The 18,176-nt window shown below is 60.5% G+C and overlaps 1 protein-coding gene across 3 annotated transcripts in view; it reads right to left on the reverse strand.

The window, feature by feature from the left end:
* Positions 1 to 899: 899 nt before the first annotated feature.
* The window catches only part of Crispld2 (cysteine rich secretory protein LCCL domain containing 2), a 56,951-nt gene continuing 39,674 nt past the window's right edge, over positions 900 to 18,176 (reverse strand). For all 3 annotated transcript variants that reach the window (XM_015496001.2, XM_048792684.1, XM_015496000.2), the window contains 3 exons: positions 16,460 to 16,535; positions 12,967 to 13,100; positions 900 to 3,053 (listed from right to left, as the gene is read on the reverse strand). In XM_015496001.2, the coding sequence (XP_015351487.1) occupies positions 2,999 to 3,053; positions 12,967 to 13,100; positions 16,460 to 16,535 (265 nt within the window). In that variant the 3' untranslated portion in view covers positions 900 to 2,998. The remainder of the gene's footprint in view (positions 3,054 to 12,966; positions 13,101 to 16,459; positions 16,536 to 18,176) is intronic.

The raw sequence follows: 18,176 nt of genomic DNA on the forward strand, positions 1-18,176 counted from the left end.
CAGTGGGGTCCCAGTGCCAGGCCTTGCACACATGGCTCAGCAACTCGCGCCCTCCTGCAGGGACCCTCCACCCCGGGAGGAGCTCTCCCCAAAGGCACCCCTGCTGGTAAGAGGCAGAGGTGACCAGGGACGCCCAGGCCTGGCTCCCTGTCCCTGAGTCACCTTGGAGGGCCCTCTGCTGGTGGGTGTCGCCCAGGTGCGGTGGCACTCAGCCCTAAGAGGAATTCCGTCACCTCCTCCTGGGACACCTGGACAGTTCTCAGGGCTGAAGGTCCTGGGGTCCTGGGGCAGGATGCCCCTCCCAGAGGCAGGAGGCAGGCGGGGGCCGTTTCTGGGCTGTGAAGAAGGTCTCTGTCTTGGGCCGATCATGTTCTCTCCAAATGTCCCCTGTGACTGCCCCGGCCCCCAAGGTGACTGCATCTGGATGGGCCTTTAAGGAGCAGTTAGGGTTCAATGGGTCCTAGGGTGGGAAAAGAGGGGGAGACCCGGGCGTGTGCGCTGAGGAAAGGCCTCGGAGGACAGAGAAGGTGGCCACCTGCAAACCCAGGCCTGGCGACACCATGACCTTCGGCCTCCAGGACGGTGAAGACGAGCTGTGATGTTCAAGTCCCCCCAGGTGGTGGAATGTGGGGAGATGGAGACCACAGGAACGAGAGCCCGTCCACTGGGACCTGGGGCTGCAGCACCGGCACCTCCAGGAGCCTCTGGAAGGCAGCCACAGGCCCTGCCCAGAGTCTGCGCTTTGGCAGACCGCAGTCCAGAGGGGTCTCGGCCGGGCTCGGGGACAGAAGAGCGGCTGGGCACAGCCCCCAGGAACTGGCGCACCTGGAGGGCGGAGGGCTGCAGGGGTGGCAGGCGTCTATTGCTCAGACTCGTCCCTAAAGTGGGACACAGGTGACTTAGAAATCAAACCAATTTTATTGAAATAACAGCAACGACACAGTGGCCCGTGTTCACGCAAAGCACAGAAAACATTCACAATGAACTTTTGTACACAGGAAGTAGTAAAATACATCGTTTTTCATAGAAAAAAGCACACACGTCAACTGCGGGCTGCGTGAGCCTACAGATAATAGGGGACCCGCTGCCCTCGGAGCACAGGGGGCGAGAGTCCGAAGCAAGTGCAGACGTTTGTGGGGCAGGAGGCCCAGCGATGCCCTGGCTGGGCACCGTCTCCCGGACACGGCTGTGCTGAAGGCACTGGGCACTGCTGACCGCAGGTAGAGGTGGTCCCCGAACACAGGGGCTTATCCTTGGTGTCTTATTCCCGTTTTCTGGGGAAAAAAATGGTTCCAGTTTCAAAATGGTCCTGGGGAAGAAGATGGCCAGGTGTGGCCCTGGGAGGACACTCCTCCGGTTGGAGGCTGGCCAGGAGGCAGGAGGGGTCCAGGGCTGTGGGGCCAATCACACTGGAAGCCTCCACTCCCGTGGGTGAACACCCCAGAAGCAAACCACCGGGTCCCCCCGGGAGTGTCCACCGATTCCAAGACCCAGCAAGCGATCCGACTGTCCCTGCAGCGGTGACCTCGCCACAGCCAGCGGGCAGGGCGCACCTTGCATCGAGAGGTCCCCAGGTGCCAGGTGGGATCTAGACTTACTACCCAACAGGCTGACAACCCCCTCCCTGCGCCACGTGGGGAGAGGGAGACACGGGCCAGGTGCCGTGCGTCAGGCCACGAGTGCGACTACTCTCACAGACCCCCGAAGGTGTCCTAATCCTTTAACCTTCAGTTTCCACATTAATTAGGAAACAGGAAAGGCGCCCAGGGTCCCCAGGCAGAACTATTTTATTTTTAAACGTTCTGCTCGTCATTTTGCCTAGGACATATTTTGATGGAGAGCGGAGTCAAATTTGCAACCAGGGCTCACAAAAGTAGGCGCCGGCCGGCCCACTGCCGGGGGTGGGATTTTACCTTCTGCTGAGAAACGCTATTTACGGGGATTTCGTCTCACCGAGGGTTGCTGGCCTGGTTTAGGAAGACCTTTTACAAGTGATGGACGCCCGCGCACCACACGCCCGGGAGCCTGGGGACCTCTGGCAGGACGCGCCCCACAAACAGGAAAGGAGGCACCTCTGGGCCCTGCCGTCCCTCTGCTGTCCACGGCCGGATGGGGTCGCGGCCACAAGCAGAGCCGCTAACTCGGTGAGGAATGTGCCCAGGAATCCGTTCCTCCTGCTGCTGACCCATTTTTTAATAGGTCAGTGAAGATGGGGGCCGGCACGTCGCACGGTCATTTAAGAAGTGGCACCCAGCCTGGAGTGCAGAGGAGTGGCCCCGCGGGACTGCCTGCCAGCGAGAGCCCCGAGGCCAGCCAGGGGCGGTAGAGGCGCGGGGCAGAGGGGAGGGGAGGGTCCTGGTCATCAGTCCTCAACGAGACCAAAGGTCACAGCGGAAAACAGACGGGCCACAGGGACGAAGCAGTGAGGACACAGACCTCTGGGCCCTGAGGTCTAAGGCACCAGCACCAGCTGGGCACTCGGTCCCCAGGACTGCGGGCCGCGGGCGCCTCCAGGGCCAGCGGCAGGCTCCCGCCTGCCCAGCGCACTTGTCTGACCAGCAAACACTAAGCCCACTTTCCTCCATGTTAGGGACGGACTGTGCTTTTTTATTTTTAAATAACTACTTTATACCCCGTTTCCCAGACTCCCTGCGCCTGCTCCCTGACCGCCCCACGCCCCCAACCTCCGTCTCCAGCTCTGGACCCTCTGTCTCTCTAGAGCTCAGGGTCCTCCCCTCCACCCACCTTGGCACTGTCCCCTGGAGGGGGAGAGGCCCCAGGCCTGACTGCTGAGCAAACAGCCCCGGGAGGCCTTGCTCCAGAGGAGGGGTCCCACGTCACCCTGGCCAAGGCCACGGAGGGCGGGGCCCTGAACGCCATCCACAGACGCTCCCTGGCTCTCTGCACTCCCACCCCACCCGACCCCAGACGACAAAGTCAAAACCAAAGCAAAACCGCGAAGCCCTGCTGCAGACGCCCGTGTCCCGGTGGTGAGCGGTCACTGCCTGACGGCAAAGATCCGGAAGGCCTTCCCATCCCCGGGCGAGCTCAGGCTGAAAGAGAAGGGAGAGGGTGTTACTGAGGGAGCGGGCGGCAGGAGAGCCATGGGCTCCGCAGAGCAGCCCCACAGAGGGACGAGCGACTAGGGACACCCCCGCGGCCCGGATGAGTCAGGGACCTGGCAGGCCCCGCTTCCTGTGCAGATGAGCCCAGTCTGAATCTAGGTCAGGGCTGGTAAGTGCTTCAGCCCAACTCGGGATCCTTCTGGCCCAGTCTGCTGGGCGGGGCTCACCCCAGGACCCCGCTTGGTGTCTGCCACACCTTCCACCAGATCACGGCCACCTGAAGGACAGGTTCTGGAACAGGCCTCCCACGGGGGCCTCAGCCTAGTCACCTCCTTCCCCCTGGGTAGGCTGTCCTCCAAGGAGGACTCCAAGGAGGAGACCCAGGCACCAAGAAACCCTGCGGCCAGGCCAAGGTCACACGGCCAAGCCCAGGTCACACGGCCAGGCCAAGCTCTCTTGGCAGAGTCGCGCCCTGCAGCCAGCCCGACCTCCTCACCAGCTTATGGAAGTCTAAGCTGCTGTGAGGGGCGCGAGTCACCAGTCTCCAAAGGCCTAACAGGGTCGTGCACTCCTCTGACCGTCAAGTCAGACCGTTTCAGTCACCCCAGAGAGCCTGAGTGCCTGTCCCACCCGCCCGCTGCCCCCACGTGACTGTTCTGCTGGGTCGTTAATGGAGCCACACAGGGGTCCTTTGGCCTCTGCTTCTTTCTCACAGTGTGACGCTCCTGGGTTGCTCCATGCTGCAGCAGGACCAGAACTCCCTCCTTTTCATGGCCAAGAAGGACTCCATCAGGGTGGGCCACAGCTCATGGCCCGTTCCTCAGCTGGTGGACGTTTGGATTTTTTTTTTTTTTGTGCCAGAGATTGAACCAGGGATGCTCAGTGGAGCCACAACTCCAGCTGCTGTTATTCTTTATTTAGAGACAGGGTCTCACTAAGCTTCTTAGGGCCTCACTAAATTGCTGAGGCTGGCTTTGAACTTGCGATCCTCCTGCCTCAGCCTCCTGAGGCACTGGGATGACCGGCGTGGCCACTGCGCCTGGCTGGACATTGCATTTGTTCCACTTTCCGGCTGCTATGAGTAGTGTGGTGGGGAACGGGTGTGAGCGTCTAGGTGGACGGCCGTCCTCCTCTCTCCAGGGACACACTGATGCCGAGTGCACAGTCAGTGCTTTACAAATCTGAGTGGCACGTGAAGCAGCTGCACCAGGTGCGTCCCCACCTCGCTGGCTGCTGTCTATCTCGTGGCCATGCCAGTGGCTGTGCGGTGGCCTCTTGGTGGCCTAGATTTGCATTTTCCTAACCACATTTCCAGGTGCTTCTCAGCCACCGTGTGCCTCCCCTGGCAAAACCTCTGTTCAGCGGTTTCTTGTTCTTCCTGGGGAGTTGTTAGATTTCACACACAATCACATGTGCACACACACACGCACACGCACATGCATGCACACACACGCACACGCACACGGAAGACCCTCATCAGACACAACTGGCAAGAACGCCCCCCTCCGTGTCCTGCCTGTGGTGCTCTTGGTGCCTGTTTAAGAGGTGCAGGGCCCCACCCGTGCTGAGGTCCACTCTGTCAACCTTTGTCAACCTTTTAACTTGCAGATGATGCATTTGGCACTGGACCTCAGAGGTCACTGCTGTTTCCAGACCACGGGGAGGTGGGCTCGCTTTCTCCTAAAAGTCTTCCAGCCCCTGCCGTGGCCCTTCCCTGGAGCCATTTTGAGTTGGTTTTCACGGTGGGAAGTGGGTCTGGCTTTTTTTTTTTTTGTGGTTCTGCCGGACAGTGCAGCTGGGAGCCCTTCCTAATCACGATTACAATGGAGCAGAAGCCGGGTGCAGTGGTGCAGCCTGTCATCCCAACAGCTTGGGAGGCTGAGGCAGGAGGATCGAGTTCAAAGCCAGCCTCAGCAAAAAGCAAGGCGCTCAGCGACTCAGTGAGACCCTGTGTCTAAATAAAATCCAGAATAGGGCTGGGATGTGGCTCAGTGGTCGAGGGCCCTGGGTTCAATCCCTGGTACCTGTCCCCCAAAAAAGATGGAGCAGAATCGTCCTGCCAGCACCTTCTCCTGTGTGAATAGACCCTGCGGTGCATTGCTCTGGTTTTAAAGGGACAAAGGCGACCCCTCCTCCTCCCCAGAAGCCTCCGATGGACAGTTACGTTCTCCTCACCTTCTCCCAGGATCCTGCGTGCCTGCCACAAGCCACAAGCCACACAGAAACCCTGTTCTGCGCTGGCTCGTGCCACCTCCCTGTGCGTGGAGACCCTCCCCAGGCTGCTGGCTCTGGGGCGCTCGGCCTGGACCCTGTCGGCGGGTGTTCAGTTCTTGCTCATCACTTGGCATTCCAGGCCTCCTGACCAGGTACTTTCCTATCTGTACGCGTGTCCCAAGGACAAGCTCCTAGCAGAGGCCGGCTGGGTCAGCGCAGGGGGACCCTCGTGACCTGCACAGCTACCAAACCGCTCCCCACAGAGGCCACAGGGCTGACAGCTCCCGGGCGGGCCTGTGAGGCACCTCTTCTGCCTGCGGACGTGCCAGCCCAGACACTGCCCAGCTCTGTCCTCCGCCAGTCCAAGGTCAGGAAGGACATCCAGTTTGGACCTGCACTTTGCCAGGTAGTAACTGAATCTGAGCAGGAGATGAGCACCAGCCTGACTTATGAGCACTGCTCCCTTCAGGGCCGGACAGGCCTCAGCTGCTGGACTCCACAGTGTTCAGGGCTCGGGGAAGCCTCGGGGAGCCGGGTCCTGGGGGAGACGGGTCCTCGGGAGCCGGGTCCTGGGGACCAGTGCTGGAGGGCCTGGCTGGTTTTCTGCCTTCCCCGGGCAGCGTCCCGCTCTTGGCTACCCTGGGACTGAACCTTGGAAACGTGGGTCAGATGGCCGTGCTCGGCAGGAGGGCCGAGAGCCCGGACGCAGCAGGACGTGCAGCCACAGGGGCCTCCGGGGCCCGCAGCTCCCCTGGGCAGGGGGGTGGCAGCCTCAGACAGGGGCCGGGGCCCAGGCTGCCCTGCGGGCTCCTGGGAATCCCAGATTTCACGGCCTTCCTCAGGTTCTGGGCTTCTCAGTCCAACGAAGGGTCCAGGAGAACTAGCAGAGCCACGAGCTGTCCAGCTGCCCCGCCTGCAGGTGGACCCCACGGGGAAAACTGCCAGGGTCAGGTCCTCCCGACTCGGGGGCCGGGAGTCGTGGGAACAGGCGGCTCTTGTCAGCGCCCTGAACCACCCTGACGAGGGGCCACGCAGGCGCCGTCCAGATGAGCGGCTGCCAGCCCAGGGCCGGACACCTGGCCTGGACCCACCTGGCTCCCCGTTAGATGTCCGTCCACCCTGGAGGAGGAGTAGGGGGCAGTGTGCCGCCACTACTGCCCCAGCAAGGAATCCCCTGGCCTGGGCGGCAGGAGGAAGCCCTGGGCCAGCTGTTCAGGCCCACTCCTGTGAGGCTCCGGGGATGGCCGCCAGCGTGATGGCTTGCTGGTCTGGTAAATCACAACCCTGCAGCCTGCCCGCCAAGTCTGGCCACCCGGATGTTTGGGGCTGCCTTCCAGTGCCCGCCCGGCATGTCTGGGGGAAGGGAAACGGCCACAGCCCCTTTTCATGTGAGGAGACTGAACGACTTTCTTAGGAGCCACCAACAGTTTTTGATACAGGAGTTGAAATTCCTTCAACCCATTCTGAACTCAGCAACTTGCCATCATTCACCAGCGTTTACTGAGAACCTACTATGGGCCAGGTGCTGAGCTCAGTGCTGGGGAAGTGGGGTCAACAGGACTGATGGGTTCTTGCTTCATGGAGCCCACAGTCTGGGGAGGGGAGAAAAGCAGTAAATACAGTAAGAAATAATTCCAGAGAGAGGTGACCCTGGGGGGGAAACGGCACAGATCAGCTCAGGGAGGAGGGAGACTTCAGTAGGAAGACGCAGTCAGGAGGAAGCTTCCCAGGACAGTGACGTTGGGGCTTAGAGCCACAAGCCAGGGGATCTAGCCACAAGCTCATACAGGAATTGAGGGGGCCCAGAATTGGATTACAGCAGATGCAAAGGCCCGGGGGCAGGAATGGTTCAGTGTGTTCCCAGAGTAAAGGGAGGGCCAGCTGGAGGAGCAGAGACCGGGTACCCCCGAGATGTGGGCAGGGCCGGGGCAGCTGGGACCCCATGTGGCAGGGGTGGGCTTCATTCCCATGCAGTGGAAAGCCACTGAGGAGCGGTCACGCTGCAGAGGTGCACGCGACATCAGGAGGCGCTTGGTGGCCGTGGTCATTCTGTGGTGGGAAGTCTGCCAGGAGAGCGCAGGAAGTGCTCACGCTTGTGCAAAGATGTTCTTTCCGGTTTGTTCATCACAACAAAGAAAGACAAACCACCACGTCACCACGTCGGTGAGCAAGGACACACAGAGTGGTTTGTGCACGGGTCACTGTGTCACCGAGGAGACCGCAGGACAGTGCACCGGGCTTGGAAAGCCACCTTCGCTCTCAGCGGCCACTCCAAGGGCGTGACCCCTTCTTGGAACAAGTCTTGTATGTGAACAAAACATCACACGGTCACGGTGGCTGTGCTGGGTGTGGGCTGTCAGTCCCGTCTCAGGAGTGGCGGGGGAGGAGGATGAGGGTCATGAAGGCCAGGGCCAGGGGTGGAAGCCAGGGGCCCTGTGAGAGAGCAGCCTGGACACTGGCTTCCTGCCCCCAGCGTTCTGGATCCTAACCAGGGAAGAGCTGGCCACCAGGGACCCGGGACATAGAGGAGGACAGCAGGCACAGAGTGGCGCAGCCTGTGAAGGACGGGTCAGGAGTGTCCTGGAGGTGGCCACTGCCTATGGCCAGTGTCAAAAGGACAGCAGAAGGGGCATACCTGGCTTCCTAGAGGGCAAAGTCCCTCTCATTCTTAAGGAACAGGCCGGACATGTCTATAGGCACAGACACGTGCCTCCGCCCGCACACCGTGTGTGAGCACGTGGACTCTTCCTTCCTTTAAAGGATCCCAGCCTTTCATTCCTTTAAAGGATCCCAGTCTCTGAGAGCCTCGGACCTCTGCTGAGGGGAGAGCAAGTCGGCGGGACGGGCGCGGACTCTGCTGGCGGGGCCTGGTGCTCCTTGTCTCGGAGCCTCAGTTTCCTGTCTGTAAACAGTTCCCGAAGGTGCTCCCTCCTCGGGACGTGAGCAGAGCCAGCTTCTCCAGAGGCAGCGAGGACAGGGCATGTAGCAGGTGCTCAGCAGCCAAGACCCACAGAGTCCCACGTCCCTGGGCCTGTGCTGTCCAGGTGAGGACAAGCCTGCACATGGCGGGCACCTACGAATGATCCTGCGAGCCCCAGGCCCAGGGCTGCCAGCCTCCCAGCTCACACTGACACGCAGCCTGTTTAGAAGGAAGGAAGTTCAGCACCAGGTGCCTCACCCCAGCTCTGTTTTGGTTTTTATGTGTGCACTGCTCCAAACGCTCAGGGCAAGCTATAAATGTGCAGTAGACGGACAGAGCACTGCGGGGCCTTCAGGGACCCTGGGTTTCTGTTCTCTAGCCTGACTGTTTAAATAACAGCACACATTTCCTTCACAACAAAAAACTTTTTGTAGTTGTAAATGGACGGAATGGCTTTATCTTATTTGTTTATCTTACGAGGTGCTGAGGATGGGACCCAGTGCCTCATGCATGCCAGGCTAGTGCTCTGCCACGGAGCTGCAGCCCAGCCCTACGACAAGCATTTTTAAAGACAGAAGCACCTGCAGCAGCATCCAGTGCGCCTGGCTCCTCCTGGGGAGGGTCTGAGCAGACGGAGGGAGCAGGGCATGCTGGGTAAGAGCCCGGGAGCCCTGGGCAGCCTGGGTCAAGCCCAGCTCCGCCCTTGATGGCTGCGTGACCTTAGGCAAGTTGCTTAACCACTTTTCTCCCCTTTTCTTTCTTTTTTTTGGGGATGTGGGTACCGGGGATTGAACTCAGGGGCACTTGACCTCTGAGCCACATCCCAGCCCTATTTGTATTTTATTTAGACACAGGGTCTCCCTGACTGGCTTAGCCCCTCACTGGTTGCTCAGGCTGGCTTTGAACTCGCCATCCTCCTGCCTCAGCCTCCCGAGCCCCTGGGATTCGGTGTGCACCATCAACCACCTGCCCGACTTCCCTTCCCTTTGTAATAAGATGTGGACAGTGGCAGCCCCGCCCACAGGGCCCCCGGGGATCAGATGTGCAGGAGGGAGGGAGGACCCCAGCCTGGCCCTGCCTGGCACCGGAGCTGTGGGCCCATCAGACCTGGAAATAGTGGCTCGGTGGCTTTTGCTTCTCAAATTCCTAGAAACAGATTTGAGTCGCCCAACCTTTGAGATGCCCAGAGCCAGGCTGTCTGCCGGTCATGGGTGGCCCCTGGACTAAGCTGCAGGTCTGCGCTACGAGGTGGGCATGGACCAGGTCTCTGACATCTGAACAGAAGATGCAGGTCTCTTTCTGTTTTTTTGGAGGTGCTGGGGACTGAACCCAGGGCCTTGTGAGGCAAGCACTGAGCTATGTCCCCAGCCCCAAGATGCAGGTTTCTTGTTGATGACTTTTCTACTGGTTACATATCAAAACGAGAAGGTGATGGACAGATGGAGTAACTAAAATGTACCCGTGCTCTTCTCTCTGTCACCTCCCACAGGGTCACCAGAAACTTTAGAATCCAGTGTGTGGCTCACGGTTCACATCTGCTGGCCCTGCGCAGTGGACACCAGCCCTTTGAAGCAGGCACTTCTGTCCCTTCTGTTCCCTGTTATGTCCCCCGGGCACAGAGGGGCTCACTAGTCAGACAAAGCCCAGCCCATACACCTGGGCCCTGGTTAGGTTTTTTAAAGACCGCGTGACCAAGGACGCTGTCACTGCTGGTGCGTTTCCCAATCTCCCGTGAAATCTGTCTTTCAAAATGGTCCTGGTCTAAGGAACGCCCTGGGAGATGTGCATCGGGAAGGCCAGCTTCTGCCAGGAGACAGGGCCGAGCAGGGTCCAGAGTCACGGCCCCCAACCCCTTGCTCCTGCTCCCGGCCCTGGGTAGGAGAGAAGGGGTTCCCCGCTGCTGCCTTTCACAACTCCCGGAAACCCTCTTCTCAAGAAGGCCATTGTGAAAGCAGAGCCGCCCCTGAGCCAGCAGCCTCGGCCGGGAGCCGAGTTCCTCTCCGGAGCACCTGGGTTTGGGTGCTGACTGAAGGATTATGTAAATTTAAAATGTCATTTGTCACACAGCGGTCACAGTACATCCTATGCACACATCTCCCTTGGGACCTTGTGAGATCCTGCCGGGGTCTCAGCAGCCACTGGGGACAAAGCCACCCTCTGGCTCCAAAAGAGCTTCCCATGTTCCCAGGTGGAGATGGGCTGGGGAGGCCCCTGGGCCCCACGGCCCTGCAGGTCAGGGGGCCGGGGCTCCATCTACACAGGGAGGACGGGCACGGCCACCGAGGCATCTCTGCGGACCCTCCACTGGGGCCTCGTCACCAAGGACCCCTAGACAGTAGGCTGAACCCTGTTGGGATCTCAGCTCCCCAGCACCCCTCCCTGACGGTGACCCTGGGCCTGGTGACAGGGGTCTTGACTTCTATATTGCCTGTCCCCCATGAGACACAAGCCCCATGGGGGCAGAGATCTGGCTGAAGGGCTCCCTGCTGGAGCCCGGGTGCCTGGGACCTGGTCAGGGCTGGCCGGGAGGAGGCCACTGGCACAGGTGAGCGGGTGCTACCAGGGCAGATGCGAGAGGGACCGGGGAGCATTTGGAAGATGCTTTATCCCATGAGAGAATTCATGAAGGCCACTTCTTATGAGGGAGCCGCTGACCCCTATGGAGAGCACCGTGGCCTCTCTAGGGTTGACCACCCTCAGAGGTGGTGCCCAGAGCAAGGCCCCGGGTTCTGCCGCACACTGTCTCTGAGCCATCACGTGAGTGCTCCCTGTGTCCCCTCCGATCCTCAGGTAAGGACCAGGCTCAGGGAGACCTGCTCAAGGGGACCCCACTGACAAGCAGCACAGCAGGGTCCCCAATGCCACTGGGTGCCACATGCCTGTAGCCTGGCACGCATGTGGCGCGAGCGCTTGTCCCTCCTGGGCTCCGGGTTCCTTGGGTCAGTCCTGGTAGCTGCGGGTGCTCCAGGACGTAAATGGATGACCTTTTTTTTCGCAGTACCGAGCTTGAACCCAGGAGGGTCTTCTCAGAGCCATAGCCCAGCTCTCCCTTTCCAAAAAGATGATTCGTTTTGAGACAGGGTCTCACTAAGCTGCCCGGCTGGCCTGGAGAAGATCCTCCGCCCTCAGCCTCCTGAGTAGCTGCGACCCGCGGTAGCCGCACCCAGGTGATGGAGGAGTCCTCGGGGGAAACATCAGACCCCCGCCCTTCCTGGCATTTGTGGGTAACTGCTCCAGGACCTCTGAGGACACCCTGACCCGAGTTGCTCAAGTCCCTCACATAAGGTCCAGGTGTCCACGCACCTCCATGTGTGACAGAAATGGCCGCGGCACGGCACTGCTCAGAGAAAACCCCAGGGAAGAGCCGGCGCATGGTCAGTAGGAACATTTCTGCCCCGTGGCTGGCGGGATCGGTGGACGTGGAACCCGTGGGGACGGGGCTGTGAGCCTGCTGACTACATGCCAGGCACACGGTCCCCTCCCGCGCTCCACACCCCCAATGGGCAGCCTGCCGGGCCACCTCCAGGCAGGTCACCAGGAACGTGCTCTGTGACAAGTTCCCGGCTGATGTAAGGCGGATGGCCTGCGGACCCCTGGAGACCTGCAGCATTGCCCCTGTGGGGACAGCACCATATCTCTCCCTTTACGGGCGAGCACACGGGGCACGGGAAAGCCAGGCATTAACAGCCACGGTTCCGGCCCAGGACAGAGGACGCAGGCGGGGAGGAGGCAGCAGCCCCACGGGGGACCCTGCGCGGTGACTCAAGCTTGTCCTGTGGTAGCCTCCGCCCCTCCTGGGAGGGACCTAGAGACTGGCAGAGACCCTGGGCTGTGCCCTCGCGGGGGCCTCAGGGAGCACCCAATGTCAGGCGGAGGGCCTTGCTCTCTGGGACCACGGCCCTTCCCCTGTGCCCCCAGCCACACCCGCGGCCCTTGCAGCCCAGAGGGAGGAGCCGCAGTGTGCGCAGGTCACAGGGGCAGAGGGAACAAGCCCAGCCACCCACCTCAGGAAGGCTGTTTGCTCTTAACTGGGACACAAAGCACTCCACAAACGGGCGTCCGGGGACTTATTTCCAGCGTGGCCAGGAAATTCCACCTAATCAGCTGCCTCATTTCCCTCCCACTGGCTCCGTGGAATTTCCCTTCATTAGGCTTCGCCCCAGCGGGGCCGGGAAGGAGGAGCCGTGGACCCAGCGACCCGGGCTGGCGACAGTCACCGCATGCACCCACGGGCGGAAATTCAGAACGCTCGTTCCCGGAGCCCGTCTCACCTCCAGCCCTCGACAGGCCCCGGCTCAATGGGTCCAGCCAACAGAGGAGGTCAGGACGGCCATGATCCCACCTCACAGGTGGGGACACCGAGGCCCAGAGAAATCAGGAGGCCTGCTCAGAGCTGGTGACGAGCAGGACCAGGTCGGGGCACAACAAGCGTCACCGGAGCTTATAAAACCCTACGTGACCCGGTTGTGTGTAGGTTTCCATGACTGTTACGTAACCACCCGCTGACCCGTCCGTCTGGGGGAAAGACGCACACGGCGCGCCCAGTTCCCACAGTGGCCCTGGGGACAGTGGTGATCAGGGTTGTGCTTTCCCGCGGGCTTATCTGATGTTTCTACAGATTCTAGATATTCTGCAAGAACACAGCTGGGAACGGAAAGATGAAGGGAAGGGGAGGGGGCCCGGCTCAGCCAGCGGCCCTATGGAGTTGGCGCCTCCGCCCACGCGCTGCTGCAAGATGGCCCCTGGCACCGGCGCCGGCCGGCCTACCTCTCAGACTGTACCCCGTTCCTGAGCGAGCCCGCGTAGGCCTTCTTCTTGTCCACGGGCATCACGTCCACGTACCCGCCGCTCTCATCCCCGATGACGCCCGCGTGCACAGCTGTCCTGCAGATGCTGGACTTCTGCAAGTACAGGGACGAGGGTCAGGGCCGAGGTGGCGCGTCGAGCACCTGTCGGTGGGGCTGATGTGGCAGGGGGTACCCGGCGCAGCCCGGCCCCTCGGGTCTCTGCGGAGAGACCCGGCCTCATCCGCTCATCTGAGTGACAGGCTGGGGCTGGGCGCAGCAAGGCCAGGGCCGACCCCAGTGCCACAAAACAAGAAAGGGCACACTCTGCCTCACATGTTCAGCAAGTGACTTTCTGAGCCTGGATGTGCCAGGTGCCATCCCCGGCATGGGGAGGGGAGGGGGGTCGGCAGGGAACAAATGAAGACCCCGCCTCAGGGAGCTGGGGGAGGTAGAGTGGGTCCAGGAGCAAGAGCACCTCAGCCCCAGAGGCTGGGACTCACGGCCGGGTGGAGGCCGTTCTGAACTGTCCTCAGGGAGACCCAGGACATCTGCCCAGAGCCCCCAGGAGGCCCAGCAGGCTCCAGCCGAGTGGGGTGGAGGTGGCCTTTGAAAGCAGGCCAGGCCACTGCTCAGGGCTCACGCTCCTGGCGGATCTGCCCTCAGGGGCCAGCAACTGAGCAGCAGCCCAAGAGAGATCCGAGACCGGCTTGCAGGGACTGGGAGGTGGGCAGATGGTCCCTTCCTGCCCGTCTTCCTGCCACCAGCCTCTCCCCCTCCAGGCATCTGCAGAGAGTAGGCTCCACTCCCTCCTCCGGGCCTGACGCACACCAGCACCTGAACACTCACTGACCTCCCCACGACCCCCTGGCCCCCCCTGGCACAGCTGAGCGTCCAGTGACCTGCGTCCACCCAGAGCCTCTTCCCTCCAGGGGGCAGGCCAGCACGGAAGCCCTGGGGGCACCTGCGGAGGGGCCTGCCCTGAGCGTCTCCAGCCCCGGCACAGTGAGCCGGGGGCCCCAGGAGGCAGCTCTTATCATCACAGGTCCTTCCTGATGGACAGGCAGCCCCAGGGCCAGGGAGCTGAAGGCCAGGCCCAAGTCACTCGGCTGGCAACGGCAGAGCCAGAGACCATATTCCCCTCCACAGGGTGGCCACATGACAAGGAAGACCAGGGCTGAAGGCAGGTGTCTCCTGAGGTGGCACTAGTGAGACAGACACAGGGACCCAAAGTCAAGGACCACCCCCATGGCCACCCAAGGCTCCAGGATGGGAATCTGCCTCAGGGATCCTCGGATGTGGTCCCCAGCCAGCAGCAGCCACGCCACCTGGGACACCTTAGCAACGAGTCTCTGGCCCCCTGGGCCCACAGGGCGAGTGGCTGCAGAGGGCCGGGGACCTGTCCGAGCAGCGCCCGGGGCTCTGAGGCAGTTGGGGTGGGCACTTCCCAGGCAGCGGGCAGGGAGGACCCGGGGAAACGGAGGTCCAGGAAGCCTCGCCCGGCATCCCACCCCGGGGAGCGTCTGCCAGGCCGGCCGCTCGGCCTGGACCCAGGCTCCGCTCGCTGGGCCACGCCCGGACGCCTCTGCCACGGCTCGACCCAAGGCCAGGGGCAGCGTTTCAGGGGAACGGGCAGGAGTGTGGGCACTGCGAGGCCTGGCAGGGCTGGGGCTGGCGCTCCCAAAATAAATCTCTTAGCTAAACAGACGTTTCCAGAAGCCATCATTTCCCAGAACCCAGCGTGACCTAGAAACTGAGGCCAGAAGCGAGCCGCTGCCACCGAGGCCGCTCCCCCCACCTCTGCCTCCCGACCTGCTTTCCGTTAAGACTCTGAGCCCCTCCATGTATTATGCCTTCAACAAGCCGAGCCATCGCGGCACCGGCCCCGTCAGGAGCCTGAGTGTCAAAGCTCCAACCCGAGGGGACACTTCAGTTCCAGGGGATACTCGGGTTCCGGCCACACGCCCGTCCCCCGCGTGACCGGGTGCTGGTGAGCTCAGCGGGTAGAGCAGCCTGGGCCACGTGCTCACTGTCACCTGGGGAAGGCTACCTGAGCTGTTTCCCCCTCTGTAGAATGGGGACAAGGACACCTGCACAGGGTGTTTTAAGGAGCCTAGGGCTGCAGGTGTTGGATACAAAGCAGCTTCACGTCACGGCCGCCCGCTGGCCGGACATCTCTCCCTCGTCTTTGCTGCACACGTTTAGCTGTTTGTTGTTTGCTGGGTACAGACTCGATCTCGTCACTGCACTCTGTCACCACACAGGAACTGCGTTGTCCCACTCGGTATACATGAGTTTAAGCCCACTGAGCCGGCTGGTGACGGGGTAGCTTTGCCCATCCATCTACTTTTGAATCCTCTTAAATCACCATCTCTCTCTCTTTTTAAAATATGTTTAGTTGTAGAGGGGCACCGACATTTATTTACTTGTTTCTTGTTTATTCCTTTAGTTTCCCTGACTGCTGGGGACGGAACCCAGCGCCTCACACCCACGGGCGAGCCCCGGCCACGCAGCCCGGCCCTCTCCGCCTCCTAACCAGAGCTTGGTCCCAGCACTTAGTTTACCAATTGCCACAGGAACTCGTTCCCTCCCAGGAAGCCTGACTTTTAGAACTCAGTCTTAGCCGAACAGCTTTCAAGAAGGAAAAAAGCTGATTTAAAGAGGAAAGAGAAACAACGAGGAAGAAAGCTTAGTCATGAAGGTCGCCTTGACCTCACAGAGCTGAGTGACTTCACGCTGACAGGAATCGGGGACAATTGAAGGCAGATGGAGGCAAAGATGGGGGGGTGCCCACAAAAACATCAGGGAGCACCGAGGGACGTCAGCTGGACACCAGCATCTGGGCCAGTCACGGGGCCGAGGTCTGGAGGTTCCTGGACTAGACCACCCAGCTCTGGCCCACTCCACAGAGAGGGCGACTACTTGGCAAGGTCACACAGCCTGTCCGCAAGAGAGCTGGGACCATGTCACAACCAGCCGTGGGCAACGGGGAGCAGCCAAGCTCTAGAGGATTCACTGATTGAAGTCAGGAAGAGCCTCCTTGTTGGAGTCGGGAGGGAGGCCGGAAGGAGCCTCCGGTGCAGGAACAGGGGTCACCGCGAGCAGTCGGGTGGGGTCATGTGTCTTCTCCTGTGGCTCTGAGCTAAGTGTGTGCAGAGCCAGAAGGAAATGCAGCGAGGGTGTGGACCCTCCTATGACATGGGAAGGCTGAGAGGTCACGGGATGTCGGGGACATGGGGCACATGAGGCCAGAAACCCTGAAACCCGCCCGGGTGAGTGAGGCCTGCGTGCCCTTCCACGCATCAGGACGGGGTGGGGACACCTCCGTGGGTGCCGAGACGGGACAGTGCTCAGAGAAGTGACAGTCCAGATTTCACTACAGGCTCTGGAGTGAGCTGGCAGGTTCTGGGTCCAGGCCTGGGACCCTGAGGTCATAGCAGGTCCCAAGAGGCCACAGAGGAGGCCAGAGTACTCACATCTGCGTAGATGCTGCTGCCAACCACGGGGGCCCAGTAGGACGGCTCGTCCCTACAGCGCGCAGGACAGCGGACTCTGGAAAAGAAGCGGCATTTGTGGGAAGGGAACAGGTGGAATCCCCCGAGCTTGCCCTTTGTTTGAATTTCCAGACTCCAGTTTGGGACTGCAAGGGACCCGCCCGCCATCTCGCTCTTTAAGAAAGACAAGGCCTCTCCCAGGGCAGCAGGGGAAGATGCTCCTGCCCTCCTCAAAGGCCGCAGGCAGCTCTTCAAAACCCCACGCAGAAGGGCACGTCCAGACAAGGGAGCTAAAGAGATGAGCGAGGGCGGTGGGGCCATGGGCGGTGGGGTCGTCCCAGGCTTGGGTGTTGCCAGCTCCTACTGTGGGTGCGGATTACCAGCCACAGACCTTTTCCAAGGCCACTTCCCTGCTGGGGGAGGGAGGGCGGAGGCCCCCACCTCAGTGGGTCACAGGGAATCCCAGGCAGCGGGTGCCGATAACCTGAGGGGTCAGTTGCCACAGGCCGACTCATGACAGGGGTTGAAGAGCTGGACTCCTGGTGGTCCCAGAGCTTCCAACCAGGCAACAGCATGAGCTTGACTGAAGGAGAGGTCTTTAGTGTTTATCCAGAACACTCTGCCGCAGGCTGGAGCCCAGGGACCAAGAAACCAAGATGGCGTCCAAGAGCCATCTGGCCCCAAGGTGGCAGGATTCTTGAAGGGAAGAAGGCCAGGCAGAGGACCAACATAGGTCTTGAGGAAGCAGGGAAGGGGCAGGCAGGGAGAGAGTGGGGACTTGAAAAAAAAAAATGTAGTCCCATTCGGTCTATATGAGTTTGAATCCACTGAGTCAGCTGGTGACCTGGACGCTGCTGCTCTTTTTATTTGTATTTGGGTGAAACAGCTTTGCCCAGTGAAATGTCAGCTGGACACCAGCATCTGGGCCAGTCATGGGGCCGAGATCTGGAGGTTCCTGGACTAGACCACCCCAGCTCTGGCCCACTCCACAGAGAGGGCGACTACTTGGCAAGGTCACACAGCCTGTCCGCAAGAGAGCTGGGACCATGTCACAACCAGCCCTGGGCACTGGGGCTATTTAGGTCTATTTTTAAATCATTTTAAAGTCACCATCTCTGTCTCTCTCTTTTTTTTTTTTTAATATTTTTTTTGGTTGTAGACGGACATGATACTTCTATTTCTTCTCCCACTCCTCCTGGAACGGCAGGTCAGAAACTCACATTTTGGGTACTCTCACTCTACCAAGACCTTGTTAGTGTTTGTATTTTTCTGAAATTATTTCCTTCTGCTTCTCTTTAATATTCTACTAAATCTACTAACAGGCATTTTAGGGGCTGGGAACTTGGCACAGTGGTAGAGCGTGTGCCCGGCGCGTGCGAGGCCCTGGGTCTGATCCTCAGCACCACATAGAATAAATAGAACAAAGGTGTTCACGTACTACTAAAAAGTAAATATTAAAAAAATCAAAAGAAACAAAAGGCACTTTAACATCGAGGGGGACCGACGAGGAGGTGGGGGACAGTGAGAGCCAGGGAAAGGCCCCCAGGGAGGAGCCCAGGCCCCTCGGCCTCTCCTGGACAGGCACCTGCTCAGATCTCTACCTAGTGTCCCTTCCGGAACCCACGTGTCTCCAGGTCCAGTGAGGGCTCTGGGCCGCTCCTCACAGGCCACCAGGGGGCCTGTCTTGTCCCCTGTGCTG

This window comes from Marmota marmota, unplaced genomic scaffold (genome assembly GCF_001458135.2).
Source record: "Marmota marmota marmota unplaced genomic scaffold, marMar, whole genome shotgun sequence".
NCBI lineage: Eukaryota > Metazoa > Chordata > Mammalia > Rodentia > Sciuridae > Marmota > Marmota marmota.